General features: G+C 39.0%; 1 protein-coding gene across 3 annotated transcripts; it reads left to right on the forward strand.

Annotated features, from left to right (window-relative positions):
• The first annotated feature begins 178 nt into the window (after nucleotides 1-178).
• LOC125773076 (protein-tyrosine sulfotransferase) lies at nucleotides 179-20,428 on the forward strand. 3 transcript variants are annotated; one of them, XM_049444297.1, is made up of 8 exons: nucleotides 179-534; nucleotides 14,517-15,509; nucleotides 16,023-16,159; nucleotides 16,247-16,485; nucleotides 16,555-16,676; nucleotides 16,745-17,302; nucleotides 17,372-17,570; nucleotides 17,637-20,428. In XM_049444297.1, the coding sequence occupies exons 4-8, from the start codon at nucleotides 16,333-16,335 to the stop codon at nucleotides 17,775-17,777; spliced, it is 1,173 nt and encodes a 390-aa protein (XP_049300254.1). In that variant the 5' UTR covers nucleotides 179-534; nucleotides 14,517-15,509; nucleotides 16,023-16,159; nucleotides 16,247-16,332; the 3' UTR covers nucleotides 17,778-20,428. The 3 variants fall into 3 exon arrangements, with proteins under 3 accessions (XP_049300254.1, XP_049300253.1, XP_049300255.1); XM_049444296.1 differs by having other exon boundaries at nucleotides 180-534; nucleotides 16,242-16,485; XM_049444298.1 differs by having other exon boundaries at nucleotides 180-534; nucleotides 14,517-15,282; nucleotides 16,242-16,485.

Here is a 20,428-nt window from a genome sequence, read left to right on the forward strand (position 1 = left end):
GTTGCATGTTATAATGTTTTGCTAAGGAAAGTTATGACTGAAATTCATTTTTAATATTTTTATTTTTCTCATATTGATATCCCATATTGATTCCGTATCTTTAATTACCGTAAGCGCATATACAGGAAATCACTATTTTACAATAAACTCAATTTATGCCCCAACCATCCAATGGTGTTTGACTGCCCTGTTCTTTATTTTCTACCGTCGACATGCACACGTCGTACGCAAGATGCGCCTACGAGAGTTCGATCCTGCCGTCCAGCCGCTCAAGTGCATTTTCGGTGAAGTGGGTAGTGCGTTTAATTTTTGTTTATTTGTAAAAGTAGCGTCCGTCTCGGTTCGTAGTATCGCGCGAAGATACTCAGTGAAAATTTGCGTGTGTGCTTTGGTAACGTGCGCCGTGGTACAGATGGGTGCTTCGATCAAACGATAGAAAAAAAAACGGCCGTACCGGAACAAACAACAGCAACTGTCATATCCCCGGCTGCAATCAAACAAAATCCGAGGAAGCAAGCAAAACTTTCAACAGGGGTACGTAAAAAGTCCATAAATACTGACTGAAAAGCATCACGATGGGTGGAACGACAAGTGCAGCTGAGCTTTGCCGGAAGGAAATGAAAGAAATGTACGGTTGCGAACGAATATTGCACACAGTGCAATTCATAAATGTTTGCTTTCCGTACACACAATTGCTAAGATGGAAGGAGCCTTTGTGTGGGGGAAGAATGGACTATCTTTGCCCGTTTTTGGTTTGGCATTTGATTCGTTCTGCCGGAAAACTGTTTCCATTGAAAATTGCGGACACTTTTACCATTTGAAGATGAACGTCCAGCAATGTGATTTATTGTGGTAATCGAATCGGAAACGCCAAAACGGAAGTAACAAACAGAACTGAAGCACCAGAGAGACCAGACTGGAGATGAATCACAAACTGCACGGCACAGCTGAAATTGCTATTAGCAGCAAAACCACCCCGAAGCATTAAAAATCGTTGATTCTCTGTGAGCTGAATTGTCACACGCTAAACCGCCAAATTCGGACCGGGGTTCTTGGGGTGCTTGACCTCCATTTAGGAGACGTCACGTCGGCCGCTAATTGATCGCCCGGGAGCGGGTAGTTTGCTGTTTGAATTTGAGCAAGCTCGTGAATGCTCGCGCCCCTCCAAATGGCCGTTTTTCCATTTGCTTCAAACCCTTCAACAATGATGATGATGATGGCTGCTGGGAGTGTGGAAAAGGAGGTTTGCCAAAAGGATCGTCCCCCCGCTCGCAGTAACAAAGAAGCGCCAATCGACGAAGCATCACCCGCACCGAAAATGTAGGCCACAGCAAAATGCAGGAATATGATTTTATCATTTAGACGTAACAATTAGTGCTGTTACAAGTATGATTGTAACTGCACTAGGCGAATGTTAGTTTTTTGTTTTTTTTCTTTTAGCCAAACTGAAGAAAACGAAACAAATCCATTCCCCCGTCAGTCAGGGATGCATTTTACATGCCAGCATCTGGGATACGACCGAAAACCGGCCACATACACAGGACTGCCGGTATGGAATGGTGCGAACCCGGATGGTTTCTCTCGTTTCAATTTTGCTGTCAATTAAAAACAAATTATTTTTCCATCCCCGAAACCAGCATTCCCAGTTAATCATGCAATTTGAAAAAAAATGTGCTTCCCTACATCCTTACCTGATAATGGAAATCAAATCAGATGCCCGGACATACGGTTCGGCCTGCGGAAGCCTCTAGGAGAGAGAGAGAGAGAGAGGATTTATGCATAACTCAAGCATTTTACTTGCGCGACAATTTCTACCAAGCAGCGTTGTAAAGATTTCGTCTCCTAGACTACATCGATTTGCGACGGCTTGTAACGCAATCTCCGGTGGTGGATGGGAACCACCGTGTGTGTGTGTGGGTGGCTTGGGGACATTGTAATGCGCCTGCGTACATACCACCGTACCTTTCAGTGTAGGAAAGGCCTGTAAGAAAGGAATATATGTATTCAACAACGAACGAACAAAACAATCCGGTAGTCAAACATAAACACAACCGGGATGCTGATTTTTTTCTTCTCCTTTTCCCCGCACTGTATAACCTATTAAATCCGTCTGTTTCGTGCAGAAGTATTTGTGTGGATGGGTTCACGCATTTACGCTTTGTTCTCTTTTGGGGAGGGGGAAGGGATTCTTATCGACCCTTACACCCTAGGACACGATAGCGTTTTTTTTTTTGCTATATTTCCATTCATCATTTGCTTACCATCGTGGTATCTTTTACAGAACAGTGCGTCTCGCTTGCGATAGAAAAAAAACAATTAAAAGCAAAAAGGTTTCGATGCAGTTTCACAATATTTTGCAAATGACAGAACAAATCTTTGTAATTGTAATTAAAGCATGTTTGTTAGAGTTTTTATACAAGATATATTTTCTACAACTAGAATAGTATTCTTTATAATCTGTTATCTAACAATCGATCGTACAATACGACTATTATTACTTGTTGATTAAGAGAAAAAGAAACGTTCAGTTATTGTTTTCGATTTTTTTTCTTCAGTCCAATTTGCAAACAGATGAAAATCAAATACAAAGCAAGCGCAATACCAGCAGACGTGTGTGAGCAGCAGAATTAATACAAATCATACGCTCAATTATGCATTTTTCCATTATACCGCGCGCGTAATAATCATGGATTGATCGAAACGACTTTAAAATAGCTGAGATAATAAGCTTATTAAAACCGGCGCCAGGTTGCAGGTAGATGTGAAGATGTGTCTACGCGGGTTAAAAAGGGGGTGTAATATTTTAAAACCGAAACACCGATATCCGACATTCGCAAAACCACCTAAGGTCGCTGGTACGATGCGAAACCGTGTGATTCAACATGACAATCTGTTATGTTAATTTTAGAACCAATGTGGTTGGGGTGTTTTTTTGTTTTTTTTTTCAAAAACTTTGCCTGCAAAATATGAAACTGTGCATGAATGTAACCGGATTTTAGTTATGTTTTTTTTTGTTGCTTTTATCGCTGATGATCATCACCATGCGTTTTGCCGAACACTTTACAGGCACGTCCGTGTACGTTTGTGTGCGCTCATTAAAACCATACGCTTTATCATTTGAACACATGCTGGCTGTTGAAAATGAATCCTCTTTTGCATCAAAACGTTCGCGATCGTCTTCCGGCGGCAACACATGATGCCGCGTCAGCAGCGACAGAGAGTGAAAGATTGGTGGTATTTTGACACAGAAGAACATTGCGTACTAAAGTTAAGGAGAGAAAACCAAACAAAACTATACGCCGGGAATACATAATCAAGGGTCGGGTATCCAAAAACCGTTAACGGTGGCACACCATTCGACGATTAACGGATTTCTTTCTGTTGGCTTTACTTACCAAACCGGCACCCTATTCCATTGTTGCCATCCCTTTTTTGTTCCATATGTTCGTGAAAAAACACTTGTCTTCCCTTTTGGCATGGTCCGACTCTGACCCGTTCGTTCTACCATAGAACTGCCTCTTCTGGTGGGCATACTGTTATATTTTTTTTTTTCGTAAAGCTAAAATGCATAGCTGGTGATGCGCTCAGTGATGCGTTTCAGTGTTTTTTTCCCCCATTCTCTTTTTCGTTTAAAATCTTCCAACGAACGAAACCTTAGCGGCTACCGTTACAGATTTGTTTGATGAAACGTTGACTAGTAAAAAAAAAAAAAGAAAAACAGGTCACGCATGATTTGTGTTACGACAACATTCTAATCGATATTCAAAGAATTTGTACTGTTAAAAAAAATCACATGGTCCATTACTAATCTATCATCTTGATATACTTCCTAGTATGTGTTGCTCGATAACGATAGCGTTACTGGAACCGGAATAAGATTTTACGATATCTTTTGAACACAGCGAAGGGTACTTTCATTTTAAAAGTATCAACTGCATTTACACTAGAACTACCGGTTCTGTCATTTTGACAGTACGGATCTGTCATTTTATTTTTCTTGTCATTATTTTTTTTCAGATAAACATTTAATTCGTGTTTAATCTAGATCTACTTTCAAAGATCTATTGTATATCAATAATTCTCAAAAAATATTAAAATATAATGCAACTCTTCGAAATTGGTGATCTATTGTTAAGAGTTGATACACGATCGGAAATAAAAAGTAATTTATTTAGTTTTTTTACGTATGAAAATATGTACAGCCAAACCCCACATAAAAAGCACCCCATTCTAACGAGTCAATCAAAATAGTACGAACATAACCACATTCGCAATTCTGAGCAACGAGTTGAAACATTGAAAAAACTAGGGCATAATGTGAAATGATCAGAAGCTACAAGGGAATCAGCTGTTTATTACAGCTGTTGAAACATCAAGTACTTAAGCGAATAGGCAAACATAGAATGACGTGCAGTTGATATGGAACGTCAAATTCATATGATCGTTTTTGTTCTTTGAGCTGTTAATTTTCTGCTTCAATTTAATGGTAACAAAGCGATTTGAGATTTAATATTGCTTCAATTTTTATTTTTAATATTTCTTTTATAAAAATAAATTTAGTATATTTCAACTCTTCAATCCCCCCATTTGTAAACAACCCTCGCATTTGACATTTCATATCAATGGCACGCGTTTCTATATCAATATATGCCGATTTGCTAACATATTCGTCGAGTATTTCATATTCCTATGCAGTTTCCCTATAGGAAATTCTTCAAAAGAGAAGATTTTGATAATTTTTTCTTTGAAATATGGGTAAATAAAATCAAGGAAAGTGAATAATGGCCAAAACTTGTTGAGGTTGTACTGCCCCCAAAAGAAGAAGAGGCAAACCAAGCTTTGGCTATGTATATTTTAAATCACAATGAATTTTAAACATTCGAAAATATTCCTCGCGGACGTTCAGTTAAAAACTTGTCCGTAGAAATGTTCCTATGAAGGACAGTTACTCCTTCTAACGAGCACAATATCGCATGCCGAATGGCATCGGAATGGTTCAAAAGATGCTGCGGTCAAGGCCACCAGATTGTGATGTTGACCATGATTGGTTCACTGAACTAATAGTTTAAGATAAGGAGTTATAAATGATAATATCGGAAGGTTTCTAACGGAGGACATTGAAGTGCCATCCACCGAAGAGTTTCTGGAATTACCGATGCCAAGGATAAAGTTTCTTGCAACAAAAGATAAAACACAAATCCTCAATCAAAGAGATTCTGAATGTGTTTAGGAGATGCAAATGCTACTTCTCATTATCGATCAATATTAAAACAGTGACAAAAAGGAATAATGCATGTGACCATCAGGAATAGAAATTAATTAAAAGCATCAGTAATAAATTAAAGGCGTAAATATTCAGTACTTTTCTTTTATTTCATCAGAATGGTAAACAAATTAATTGCCTTTTCAATTAAAATTGTTTCTATGCGGACATTTCAATTAAATCGCCTGCCAAAGGAATAACCACGGTGTTAGCAAGTTGTTAAAGATGACATTTTTACGGGCCATATTCACGCATTTGTATGGTTTTGTTCGTCACATCGTCACAGTTATGCGTGGTAGAAATTATCAGTAAAAAGTTTGCTGACGAATCATATGGAAACTTTACCCTTGGCATCTGCGGTGTGATTTATGTTCGCATTAAGACGGATGTTAATATCTTGATTATAACGATACGTTGGACGATTAGTGTGCTGACACCTTCTTCCATCGTTAGATGGTTGAACAACTACAACTTGATAAACAGCAATTCCTCTTCTCCCTTAGCATGAATGCAAATTAAAAACAATAAAACAAACCTCAACTCATCCCAACGGCGGTAAAGCATACAGCACGTGTTACGTGTACCGGATGCTTCGAAGGTGGTTTGGTGGTTTGGATAGACATTCCAGTTGCGGTACACGGAGCGTGCCTGCACTTTGTCAATAATTGCAATCCATACCTTCCTTTCTTTTTCTGCGAATACTGAGATACTTTGTTTTTAAACTGCATTTGGAGACAAAGCAAGATGTTACTAAGGGTGTTCCTCTAGTGATGGGTCATACGAGTGCAGGAGACCCAGAATCGACTCATATCCGTGGGTGCAGCGGATTTGGGCTGACCCATAAATATAAATAGGTTCAGTAGGTTCTGACCCGAACTAAATGTGCAAGTGAGTTGAACGAAAATGTGCGATTTTTTTATAATTTTTTATTCTTTTTTTATTTAAAGCATTATTTGAGTGAAAAGAAACTTATTTCAAGCAATTGGCATTAAAATAAAACAATTTGAATTTTTTTGCAAAATTTCTCAAAAAAAACGTAAGGGGTAAGCCTTATGAAATTTTCGAGTTGAAATTTTTTTGAAATTTTTTTTTCGATTTTTTATTCTTTTTTTAGTTTAAAGCATTATATGAGTGAAAAGAAACATATTGCAACAAATTCCCATTAAAATATATCACATTTTTCAATTTTGCTAAATTGTTCAAAAACAGGGTAAGGAACTTGGTTCCCTGAATAACTTCAGGCACAGACATCTGACGGTATGGCCGTCCAAGAAGAAAATGTAGCCATTGATGCCATCTATCGACCACAGGTTGAAGATTGGCGATCCGTTAGATACCGGCCGAGTTATAGGCAAAGTTTGGTGCAAAAATGACCCTTAGTAAATTTTCATTTTTTTGAATTTTTTGATTTTTTCATTATTTTTCACTCTTTTTTTTTATTTCAATCATTATTTGAGTGAAAAGAAACTCATTGCAACCAATTGGGATTAAAATAAAACAATTTCATTTTTTTTTGCAAAATTTCTCAAAAAAAACGTAAGGGGTAAGCCTTATGAAATTTTCGAGTTGAAATTTTTTTGAAATTTTTTTTTCGATTTTTTATTCTTTTTTTAATTTAAAGCACTATTTAAGTGAAAAGAAACTTATTTCCACTCACCCAATTACTTTTTTGCGACTCGACTCATGGTGAGTGAACGAAACTCATTCAATAGAAAATTTCAATTCACTATCTCACTCTTACTCACTTTACAGAGTGAGTACACTTTACACTTCTTACACTTTACACTGTAGTACTCACGGTTTTCAAAACTCATTTTCCGCTAGCTTAAAAAAAATTGCAACTAATCGATAACAATTTTCTGTTTCAAAGAAAAAATAAACTTTCTTGCACAATGCAAAATTGAGGTCAGATTTGATAAAGCGATAATCTAGTTATATTTCTGATGTTAAAACAAATTACCAGAACAATCGACCATGTTTTGAACAGGTTGTAAACTAATAAATTCGTTCCAGGTTTTGTTATGTTGTGGATGAATGGTTTAATTAGTCCTTACCTAATGGCATCGTAACCATAACAAATAATTTCTTTTCATATTTCACAGAGCCTAGGCTCTAAAATTAAAACCAAGTATTTACGTTCAAATTTTTAAGAACCATAGAAACTCTTCATACAAACACCAGAGTACGGTAAAGATATCCGTACTTATTTTCGTCATACTGTATTAGCGAGAATTCTCGAGACAACTGAGCAAACATTGCATGGTAGAACTTTTACCCGTGCACTCCTGTCCTCAGGTTCAACATTTTTTGAATGGAACTGGCGATTGGAAGATCTTGAAGAAGATGGCAGAGCAACCAGCTCTTCTCCTTCCATCTTTTCATAGATTTCATAGATTTTTGGAATCCCAAACCAAACGTTTGGAATGACCCACATCACCCACAGATGATAGTGGATGGAAAACTCTGAGGACCCTTTGCTAGGCTTCTAGCTTGGTCTTCTTGTTCTTCCTCTTTCGCCATCTTCTATTAGGCAATCCAGATACTGTCAAACGCTGCCAGGCGATAAATATTATGGCGGCTTTTCTATGTAACTTATCAGAGGATCGAACAGGAGGCCGAAACCCTTACGTGTGGAGATTACCAAGGTGTGGAGATTAACCCAATGGTAACAATACCAAATTCTGACTTACACAACGGTGATGTACGGATCGGTGACAGCCCTTTTAGAGTCGTCCAAAACTTCGTCTATATTTATTGTTTAATCAATCATCAATCATTCTGTTCCCAGAAGTCTTGGTTGCTTCTGGTTGGTTCTGGTTGGTTGGAAGTTGCTGCTGATGTTATAGACTTAGTGGTTAGCATTCTCGCTGAATCGTTGCATCATTGCACTCATTTGATTTTACAACTCCTCCCAAAAAACTTTTTAAATTTTAAGATAGTTCTAACGATGTTGCTATTGCTACGCCATGAAGTTTAACTTTAAAATTTGTTCTCCTGAGACTGAAAGCATTCAAATGCAAAATGCTGTTAAGAGCATTTTAAAACCATGTCTAGACTTTTTATTTCTAACAAGAGAAATCAACTCTACTCCTTCCTTTCATTTTACATGGCGCTACGAGTGTTTAAAAGTCAAGGAAAGCTAAAAATGGTAGGTCAAGATCTCTTGTGATTGTACATTCACAGAAAACGAAATTCTATTTCCGCGAACAATGATTTCTTGGAGATAAGGCCTAACCTTGTCCGTTGATGACTCGTTGGGAAAAAAAAGAAATCCCATAAAGTTCATCAATTCAATTCCAAACCACTCGATGCGCACCATTTATTAAAATGCAACAAAACCTGCTCTAACGTTCCGCAGTCACAAGCAGTTGTCATTGATGCTGAGATACGCGCTAGAGTGCTGGTTGTCAACCGGTCTTTCTACAGTCTGACGGATCTTCTCCACTCAAAGGACGTGTTGCGAGGAACGACCTTAACCTTGAGAGGTTATGGCTGGCCATTTCTGACTTTCACTGATCAGAAACATGGACTTTGTCTAAAAATCGACAAAATTCTATTAGCTGTGTGCTGAGCGGGAGGAAGGAGCATTTCTTTGGAGGCCCTAGTAGCCAGGGGGGGGGGAAGAACTCTGTCACTTGAGGGTAGGCATTTTTGGAATAACTTGCCTACAATTTTCCGTACTGCTCTCGCCGTGAGGCCCTTTGGAGACGGGAACTGAGGAGGATCTTAGCGGGTTATACCCGACTGACGAATTCCCCAAACCGGTAAGGGCCCAGGCGGTCTCCCACTTCGTCCATAGGTTAGTATTATATTAATTGGGAAATAAAAAAAACTTTAAAAAAATCTTCTCACTCCTTCCGCGCCACTTTGCGTTAGCCGAAACTTTAGACTTCGGTGTAAAGAAAAAGCATCTCTTCCAATTCCGTAGTCGCCTGTTAAATCATCATCATTCAAGTCACGAATTCATTTAAATATATTCTCCTCCACAAAGTTCTGACAAGTCGAGAAGGTAAATATGCTTGGGCTCCACCAACTGCTTCATTTTTCAACAAGGATATCTATTTTGGGAAAACAAAAATTCGGTTACACCAACCCATTCGGCCCAATGCACTGCCACCATACCAAGCACGAGCCTCTGTTGATTCCTCCGGTCGCTTAACACACAATCGGCTGGCCGAAACCAGACCTCCAAACGATGGATTCTACTATCTCCAGACGTGCCAGAATCTTTGAAAAGTTTCCACGATCTTATCCGGCTAACATGAAGTCTAGTATGATGGTTGATGTTGGTGATGTCCCTGATGGAGCAGGCGATTTGAACACATTTCAAAACAACCTGCCTTCACTCTTCTGGTCAAAGCGGCCACAAATAAAGTGATAGAGCTATCAAATTTTCACAGTATACAGTACATTTTGACTACTGATAGGTTGGCCAACAAGCAGGTGGCAGGTGGCATGAAAAATCAGACAAATTTGTCACTTTTTTTAATGCATACGTTAATGCTTGCAAAACTTGTAGCTTGTTGAAAAGTTTCTTTGTAGCTTGTTGAAAAGGAAGTTTTGCTTACAAACTATATCTAATTTCACTTCATTCAATAGGAGATTTTTAACTTCTACCAACATCGTTGACGTTGAGAGTGCTTCAGAATAATGAAAACATGAAAGATGAGAAATTTCAGGTTCTGATGGTCCTTCGCAGCCGCACCAAAAAACTTTCCTCTTTGGTTAAAAGTAGTGGGATTAATCCAAAAAGTTGAAAGTTAGGTACCCGATGAGTTGTAATAAAACTAAAAGTTGTAATTGACTAAAAATAGTCAAGTAGTGATATTTGATATTTATTTATTTATTTCCGTTGCCACACGGGGTTTACAGAATTCATGTACTAACTAGTGCCTAAACCTAACATTGTTAAGTGGCAGAGAATTGAGGCGGCAGGGATGAAGAACAGTGTTTAAGAAGGGACCGGCAGGTGAATAAACTAAGGTGGAAGTCGAACACATGGCACACGGAATTGAAATGACGAATAGCGCACACGTGGGGGTCTTTGTGCCCTACTGAATTTCGTCGTGTTGGAATCGCAAGAGGGGGACGATTACGAAGGACACGCGAAGGGATGTAAAATGGAACTGATGATAACAAAGCGGGAGCATCGGGATGACCGAGAAGGAGTGCGGCAATGAAGACTGATTGCGCCTGGGAAGCAGCTGACACCTGGACTCATATTGAGTAGGGAGTTCACAAACCTGGTGAACCCCCTTGAAGCATAGGGGGTCCGAGAAGTCGCTCTCCCAATCCCAACGGAATCGATTTGGAGATTAAAGGAGAGATTTTTGTCCAACCAGATTTCCTAAGTCTTTAATACCCGTGACTCGGTTGACAATCTGATCGTCAAGAACGTAAGGGTGACTGAAGGGCGACTCCAGGCCCAGTAACGCGTAGCGTCCTTTGTAGTCAACCTGGAGGCTCCAGCTACACAGTGCAAACCATGTTAATTAACGCTGGCCACCACACGCCGGATGCGTATTCCACCAAGGAAATAAGGAGCAGTACAGGATCTTAACGGCGATCGAGTCAGTTATATCAAGCTTTTTCAAGATTTGCAAGATTCCACCTGATTGCCAAGCCTACCTGATTGCCCTTTGTGACTAAGTACCCAAGTTGGTCGTGGAACCTCAACTTCTCTTCAAGGAGTAGTCCTAGATCCCTGACACAGGTTTTCCGGTTAAGGGCATATACGTGTTAATAAAGGAATTGCGATTCCAGGTGAACGAAACGACAACGCAATTCTCGACGCATAACTCCAGGACTAGAACGCACTCAGGACATTCTGAAGACTTAGCCTGTTCTTCCTGGCTACGTATCGCAACTTCGTCACTCGCCGTGACGTCGTTCAGGAAGATCACCAAGAGAAGTGGTCCAAGGTTGTTCCCTTGTGGTAGTTCTGAAGAGCCCTTGATGCGTCGGGAGGTTTGGTCCTCCATCTTCACACGAGACGAGGATCGCATCCAGATCAGCATTTTTTGAGCCGGAAGACCAAGAACTTGAACTTGAACTTGAGATGTCGATGCTCTTCAATTGCAATGGACGACTCTGGACATTTCTTCAAAGTCGCAGCTTCTTGTGTTCGGAACAATATATTTAAGTGGAGTAACATGTTCTGAATTAATCTTATATCTAAGAACAATAAATGGATGAATTGTTATCTGAAATATTGAATAATTTCGATTCTCACTTTCGCTCAACAGTATATTGATATATTGAAATCACCCCTAACTACCTAGCGAGCTCCATTATTTGAATGCAACAGAATGATCGTAATAGGTCAATTTGCGTCTCCATTAACGAGCACATTGTTGAGCTGGTGTTATTGGAAATCCTTAGATAGCATAGAAATAAATTTTGATTCTTAACTAATGCCTGTGGTTAGGAGCGAATGGTATGAGAAATACAGAAACACCCGGAAATGGTCAACATTTAAAATGCCATCAAGCAATGCTAAACGACAGCTTCAATTGCGCATCGTTCTAGCTTGGTTGGGTAAAGGAATGTTGCTATTAGTTGTTCAAGCATACTCCAACGATCATGATTACATGCTGTTAATGATGAAAATTTGTTCAATTGTAACGTAGCTCCACGGCTATTTGCGTAATGTATTTTAAATTCGCTTTTTCCCCCATATGTGGATATTTCAGTTTAGTCTCACTATTACTATCGATTGTGGTATTGCAACGAAATAATAAACCCCGATAAAAGGTATAATGTGAGTATTAGGGGGGGGGGGGGGGGGGGGGTATATGTTACCCACCCGAGGGACATCATGTTTAATTTCAGCGGAGAACGGCATGACGAAATAAAGCAAAACAAGCGAACAAAATTTAAACTTTCAATGCGTAACTTTGATGGAAAAGTTTTGTTCCACTTTAGAGAATAATTTCCTCTCCGCAAATGTGCCATCGTCAGCAAGATTGTTAGTCGCTTAATGTAGTTTAACTGCTAGTGGCAACCAGTTGCTTTCGTGGTAAGATCTGATCGGTACACTGACGTTACTTGTTCAATATGGTACAGTTCGTTGTTGTATTGCTGGCGAATGCCATAGGGCACATTTTATTTGCATAAAAATGTGCGCTGTAACGTGTGTTAAATTTGGTGGAAAGTCAAAAAAAAAACCCGTTGTGCACATTTATCTGTCCAACTTGCCAAGTCACAATACAGTCGGAATCCAGGCTACGGGTATATGATAAGGAAAATGGTTCAGGGTATGGTTACGAACCAGCCACCACCATACGCGATGCGTCAGACTGTTGCAGTGCAACGGAGCGTAAATGATAAACCGACAGGCGGCAAGTGACAACATGATAATGCATTGCATTAGCGGAAACATCTGCCTGTGGAGAATGAAACCAAAGTGTAATGACACTTTTACTGATGAAGGAGAAACGGGATAAAATGTTAATAGCAGAAAATTTGTATATTTTTATTCATTCACATGTTGTTTGCAGTGGGTGGAAATGTAATTAATCGTTGGTAAAGCTTCAATCAAGTAACAGCACTCAAGTGATTTAGAGATGTGTAAAGTGAGTAAGAGTGAGATAGTGAGTGGAAACGTTGTATTGAACTGAAAATTCTAAAAATTTGAAAATTTCATAATGCTAATTTTTCCATCAACTTTTGGCTATAACTCGGTCGGTATCCAACGGATTGCCAATCTTTAACCTGTGGTCGATAGATGGCACCAATGGCTACATTTTCTTCTTGGAAGCCATGCCCTCAGATGTCTGTGCCAGAAGTTATTCGAGGAACCAAGTTCCTTACCCTGTTTGAAAAAATGTAAAATTTTCCTCATTTTTGAGCAATGTAGCAAAAATTTTAAATGTGATATATTTTGATGGGAATTTGTTGCAATAAGTTTCTTTTCACTTAAATATTGCTATAAATTAAAAAAAGAATAAAAAATCGAAAAAAAAAATTCAAAAAAATTTTCCACTCGAAAATTTCATAAGGCTTACCCCTTACGATTTTTTTGAGAAATTTTGCAAAAAAAATTAAATTGTTTTATTTTAATGCCAATTGGTTGCAATGAGTTTCTTTTCACTCAAATAATGCTTTAAATAGAAAAAAGAATGAAAAATTATAAAAAAACTAGCTTACCCGGCAAACCTAGCTTTGCCCTTAAACAGGCGTTTTGTAGTTAAAGCAAACGTTTTGAGTGTTCAATCTTGATTCGTGAGGTATTTTTAAGAGTGGCGATTAGAGAATATCGTTGATTAATTGAAAGTTCTTAAATTATTGCCATTCTTAATCCAAATGATACTCCCAATCAAAGCAATTTTTCTTCTTTTTTGTGGCTCTTCTTCTTTTTTGTTACTTCAGGAGGCATTTCTGGCTTTCCTTGACGATTGGGATTTAATATAACAGGCCCTTCCGTGTACGGCGCCGATTCCACATGTACCACCGAGCCGCAAATCACTAAATAGCATTTTTTAATTATCCACCGCCGGTGGTGCATGTGATAAACGGCGCCGGTACCCACGCAGGTCCGGGTTCAAATCCCATCCGGACCGTTCCCCCGTAGCAAGGACTGACTATCCCGCTACGTGGTAAAAATAAGTCTAGTAAGCCAGAAATGGCCGGCGTGACCAGTAAGGTCGTTAAAGCTAAGAAGAGAGAGATAATTATTCGCACACTTGCTTTTTACTTATTTACCACTCACTTTACGCTTTAATGAATATAATTGCACAAATAAATCGTCATGTGTACCTACTTTGATTGATCTATTCTTTTGAACTTTTTTGTTTTAGTAGTGTTCAACATTCGTGTTGAAAAAATGGCTATGCCTACTTGATAACTCCCGTAGGAAAAACAGAAAAGAACTCATAATATTGACCAGAGGCCACCTAGCGAAACGAACTATAGCGCTAAACCTATTCTCATACCTAATGAACGTTCAGCGAAAATTTCATACAAATCGGTGCAGCCGTTTCGGAGGAGTTTGCACACTAACACCGCGACACGAGAATTTTATATATATAGATTTAACAAAATTGAAAATTTTCTAAAGCTATAGCCTTACCTTGTTTTGAGTAATTTTGCAATTTGTGTTGTTTGTTTTTCTTACTTTTACTTTCGTTTATTTTTATTATATTTATTTTTCTTAGTCTTTTTAGTTAGTTATTCTTATATTAATTTATTTTATTTATATTTTTATTTACTAAGTTTCCATTTTTTAAATATTTTCTTTTTTATATCTTTACAGAATCGTCGATAGGCAACACTTCGATAATCAACATGCGTCAAATACCTGCTTTACTGCAAAGAGATAAATAACTTCACGTTTGCATTTAAAGAGCAATCAATCGTAACATCGATCGAGCTGCCAAAGTTCAGTTTTTAAACACTGCATCTTGATGAGATATTCCGCTGTTGCATACCGTCACGTTCGTGTGCGATGAAATCTCGTACACTACATGACGATAAGAACAACCCGATGTCCACATCCATTAGGCACAGCTGAACTGAGTCACTGAGTCCCCCGAAACTGCTAAACGGTTGTAACGGTTCCGTTCAATAACGCCGCATGGCGTTAAACGCAACACCTTAAGACAGCGCAGTCTGGATGTATCGGTAGCGGATTGTACGATTGTTAACGAAACGCACGACTGAAGGCCTCTCTAGCACATTAGTACAGCTAGGTGGTAATACATTAGAGTACCGCTGGAAGGCATCAACACTTCAGCAGTAAGCGGACCCAGTGCGGGTTAATCTTACTACAAAGGAAAAGCTGTAAAATCGGCTAAAACCTTCCTAGCCTAAACAGGATCGATGGCAACCGATAGCTAGTGATTGTAGCAATGGACCCAGCACCTGACCCTGGTGCTGCTGACAGGACGACAACGCACTTGTCACCGTGTTTAGCCGGGCGTGATTATTCGCCTATCTAGGTGTTGGCAATCATCCTTCTTGGGACGCTACAGCGAACGTGATAGTAATGCTGGCATCCCACATTCTTCAACTGCTCAGGTGTAAGCAACAACTGCGTCAATTTTATAAAAGCATTTCAATTTCGGAACAACCAACACTGGTAAAGACGAAAGGGGGGATATGACAACGCACTGGTTCCTGCTAGTATAAACCAACCAACGAAATTCCTGCTAGTTAAAGCAACGGCAACACATATCTATGCAAAACGCAAACCCGACGGTGTTACAGTGCAATTCTTCATCTTTACTGTGAAATAAATCTTCTCAAAGTAAGTCATGCTACATTAACTTTTTTTTCATTTCAGGGGAGATATCTCTCTCTCTCTGTGTCTTGTTGACTTAACGAACTTAGAGGACATGTCGGCCATTTTTGGCTTACTAGATTAGACAGAGCCGGATAGATAGTCCTTGCTACAGAGGGAACGGTTTGGATGGGATTTGAACCCAGGTCCTGTCATTTGGAACCGACGCCTTTTATCAAATACACCACCAAGGGAAGATTTTAGTAAGATACATTTTCACCATTTTATCACCTCCAATTGGGTGATTTGAATGAAAACTTGAAATTTTCATTAAAAAATGTCATTACATTCTTTAAAACCCGTTACAACAAATACAAGATTATGTCCAGTTTTAGCTCGTAAACAAAAACTCCGTTCTGTTGCGTTCCAAAAATGACCTATTGAGCTTCTAAGCGTATATCTCCCCATGGCGCACAGTGTTTGATTAGAAACAGTTCAAGAAAAAATAAAATCAAGAAAACAAATTCACTTCTTTTCCAGAGGTACCCGCGATCGCTTCGTTTGCTGAACAGCAAAATATATATATAGGAAAAAAAAACCCAGAACGAACACGCTAGATGGTGTAAGCAACCAATGCTAATCTTGAAAAGGTGATAAGAACACGCAACTGGGCTCTGGTAGGTTACACTATTCTTTAGACGAAAAATTAAAGCAACAAAACGCTAACTTCTTTCCCGAAAATTCATTTCAATTTCACAGCACAGGTTTAGCACACACATAGCGGACATTAAACGACAGACTGTCTGTGTTTCGATTTTCTGTTACGTTACGCAAAAGGGCACTGTAAACAATGCGGTTAATGTTGCGTGGTCGCAAGCTACTGTTTGCAATCGGTGCCTGCCTGACCGTTCTAATTCTGCTCTGGAAGTGGACGGACGTGCGTGCGGTTTGCTGGGGCGAAAAAAATGCGCACAATGCCGGTGTTATGGTGCGGGATGATCAAGTATGTATGCGTAGCAGCTACTCCTTCAAATAGAGGTTGTTGATTGATTTATTGTTACTTATTTTACAGAGTGTAAATGGCGGGAACAACTATCGATATCATCGTAACATGCCGCTAATCTTTATCGGTGGTGTGCCGCGTTCCGGTACCACACTAATGCGTGCCATGCTAGATGCTCATCCAGAAGTGCGGTAAGACTGATTAAGATATAAATGCAATACACTCGATGCACTACTTAACGTTCTTCCCTCCCTTACAGCTGTGGACAGGAAACGCGCGTTATACCACGCATCCTTCAACTACGCTCACACTGGATGAAATCGGAAAAGGAATCGGTACGGCTTGTCGAGGCCGGCATCACGAAGGAGGTGCTAAACGGTGCTATTGCTCAGTTCTGTCTAGAAATCATTGCCAAACACGGTGACCCCGCGCCACGGCTCTGCAACAAAGATCCGCTCACGCTAAAGATGGGCTCGTACGTGATCGAACTGTTCCCGTCGGCTAAGTTCCTTTTCATGGTGCGGGATGGGCGTGCCACCGTGCACTCGATCATCTCGCGCAAGGTCACCATTACCGGGTTCGATTTAACCAGCTATCGGCAGTGTCTAACCAAGTGGAACCAGGCGATACAGACGATGCACGAGCAGTGCAAGGAAATTGGTAGCGACCGTTGTATGATGGTGTACTACGAACAGCTGGTGTTGCATCCAGAGGAATGGATGCGTAAGATACTACACTTCCTTGACATACCGTGGAATGATTCGGTGTTACACCACGAGGAATTTATTAACAAGGAGAACGGTGTGGCACTATCGAAGTAGGTTCATTTTCTTGTATATCTTTGTCGTTCAATGTTTTTCACGATGTTTTCCTTTAATATACACAGAGTGGAACGTTCCTCAGACCAAGTCATCAAGCCAGTAAACCTGGAAGCACTCTCCAAATGGGTCGGCAAGATACCTAGTGACGTTGTGCGGGATATGGCAGACATTGCACCAATGCTATCAGTATTGGGTTATGATCCATACTCCAACCCTCCGGACTATGGAAAACCGGACACCTATGTGCAAGAGAATACTTATAAGGTAAATCCTTAAAAAACGAAACGTTTCTTGGGCATGAATCATTCAACTGTTTTTATTTTTTATCAGGTTCGCTCCAACCCACTGATGTGGGAGCATCGGGCGAAAGAGCTTCTCCATCGGGAAGCGATGGCAGACAACGTACCACCAAAAGCGAAAGACACGGACGACGATGATTATGGCGGCGGTAGCAGAGATCGGAAAACGTGATGAAATACGCGGTGCTGTTATGAGAAATAAATGTTATACTAAACAAGCGGATAGACTGCTACGTATCCGTAGGCAAAAGAACAGTGCAATAGCGGCAAGCGAACGCATAAGCATTAGATTTTTAGGTTTTTTGTTTGTTTTTTAAATACGAAAGCACTGCAAAACATTTTGTAAAAAAAATTTTTTTTTGCAGCTTTAATTGTATAGAGCCATAAATTGTAAAGGACAACTATCAAAGAGGAACATATGTGCTACGTTTTATATGCGGGAAAAGGCCATTGAACCAGAGCAGAGTGTACGGTTTTTTAGACAGAACCCGTAACCATATGTTAAAAAAGCAAGCTAGACAAAATATCTGACCATACGAACGACAGTGATTCGCTATTATAATAGTTTAAATTTTGTTTTTTTTCTTCGTTAGAGGCTTTAACAACCATGTTCGGTTTAAATGTTTGCCTCGGTTTTATTCGTATACGTTACTTATGGGAAGAAGAAGAAGAAAAAACTTATAGAAAACTCTTACTTTCAAGGGTTATATTTACCGCAATCATTTGAACCACCTCGTGCGTTTAAATTTATATGTGCTAAGTAGTAGAATAATCAGTGTAACGTACAGTATAAAAACAAGCAACAGCACAACGTACGAGCCCCAGCATAGGAAAATGGACGATTCAGAAGGGTGAATCCTCTTACAACTTTATTACAAATATGTAATTGTATAGTCAAAAGTATCCCTCCGCCCTTGTAAAATAGGGGTAGCTGGTAGAGTAGGATAATTCAATGCAAATAGAGTAACAAAAGAGGGAATATAAAATACAGACAGCAAATTAATAATTATATAACAATCAGTGGTATGCTGGGTGTTGTTCGTTTCGGGGAATCGTCACCACTTCTTCACAGCAAAAGACCGTATAACAAAGACTTTCTTTGGAAAAGCCTAATTTCGGTCTGTCTTTATCGCTACCTCCTCTTGGCCTACTTTTTTTCTAGTTTGCTGGAAAGCAATATGAGTACAATAATAAAAAAGGCATATAGAAAATATTTTTGTTAAAATTATGAAGAAATTATTATTGCCTAAATATCTGTTTTCATTTATAAAATTAACCGTCTATTGCAATAACACATCGATCGTACTAGAGTATGTTAGATTATTTTGCAACCGACAACGTACAATTTATTTTCAAAACTTGTGTGAGAAAATCAATACAAACAAACATCCAACATACCACTGAATTTATACTGCGCCAATACAGTGATATAATTAAACATTTCACATTGTAAAAAAAAACAAGTATAAAGGAACGCAAATTTCAATCAAAATACAAGAAATGTAATGCTAAGGAAGGGTAGTATCCCGCAAACACTATTATTTGCGACAGTTTGTTCGTCCAATGCGGACGATATGTGTGATAGGGAGTAAGAAACGAATGATGATGGAAAATCAGTGTGCAATGGAAACTTAGATACACTTTCTTCGAAAAAGGAAAACAAATACCCCAGTCTTGATGTGAGTCTTGGGCGCTTTATCACTGGCCAGCTGCCATCCCCCCCACCCCCCTCCCGCCCCCAAAAACGCAATCGCAATATGCAAACGTACAACGCAAAACAATAACTTTACAAATAGTGAATACGCGCACATCTTATATTAGCTTACTGAATATACATCGTTCATGTACAAATGCATGTAAAAACTAGACATATATATATATAGGTGAGGTAACACACAGGTGAGGGTAACATCTTTGAGATGTTTGCGGTAGGGTTATCGAGCATTATACAATTTTGAGCATACAGCCAACCCAAGGTGGGGAAATCCAAAATATAAATCACAATAGAACAACGGCAAACAAACAAAACTGACTAACGTAGGTTATGGTCTATAAAGGAAGTCCGCCATTTGCAAAAAAAAAAACAAAACAAAAACGACTTGAAGGATTGCAACAGGACCGTACGACACGAACACGTTACATACAAAAACCATCACAGCAGTACTGTTGGTGTACGCAAACTTAATTAACGAAAAACGCTTACGCCTGGAAGCGGCCCCGACACAACTTTGTACATATTGCATGTATGTGTGTATGTTGTTAACTATTATTTTAAAACCATTGATGTCACTGCAAGGCGATTATGGAACGCAGAAGAAGAAAACAAAAGAAAACAAAAAACATATATTATACAATGAATCGTAACTATTTCATTTACCTTACGCTCCTATATTACACCATTGGCTTGAAAGCATTGGAAGCCAAATGGGAAACTTTTATTGTATAGTTCGTTATGTCTCTCAACTTACACATATTCGCTGTATTGTACTTTTTTACTCTTTTTTTTGTTTGCATGCATGTTATCTGCTACTTAGTTGTTTTCTTTACGTTAAACATAATAATAATTTTACGTTCCTAAACCACATTGATTTATGGATGTTATGAATGCTAGTGCTTCAATTCAACTGTTCCGTGGTAGCAGTATCAAAAATATATAAATATTTTTGTTACAGTTCCACCTAGAAAAAATGTTTCAAAACTGATGGTTTTTTACAAGCAACATTTCTGTTAAACATCAGTTTTGTTTTTGGCATTGTAGGATGAAATATTGTAGTATATTATGAAATAATAAACATTTAGAAGCAGAACATTTTAAAAAAACGA

This window comes from Anopheles funestus, chromosome X (genome assembly GCF_943734845.2).
Source record: "Anopheles funestus chromosome X, idAnoFuneDA-416_04, whole genome shotgun sequence".
NCBI lineage: Eukaryota > Metazoa > Arthropoda > Insecta > Diptera > Culicidae > Anopheles > Anopheles funestus.

Excerpts from the sequence above, each read along its gene's own strand:
- LOC125773076 (XM_049444297.1), top strand. The coding sequence starts at position 16,333 with ATGCGGTTAATGTTGCGTGGTCGCAAGCTACTGTTTGCAATCGGTGCC. Across the intron at positions 16,486-16,554 it reads TTATGGTGCGGGATGATCAA|AGTGTAAATGGCGGGAACAA; the intron begins GTATGTATGCGT and ends CTTATTTTACAG. Across the intron at positions 16,677-16,744 it reads GATGCTCATCCAGAAGTGCG|CTGTGGACAGGAAACGCGCG; the intron begins GTAAGACTGATT and ends CCTCCCTTACAG.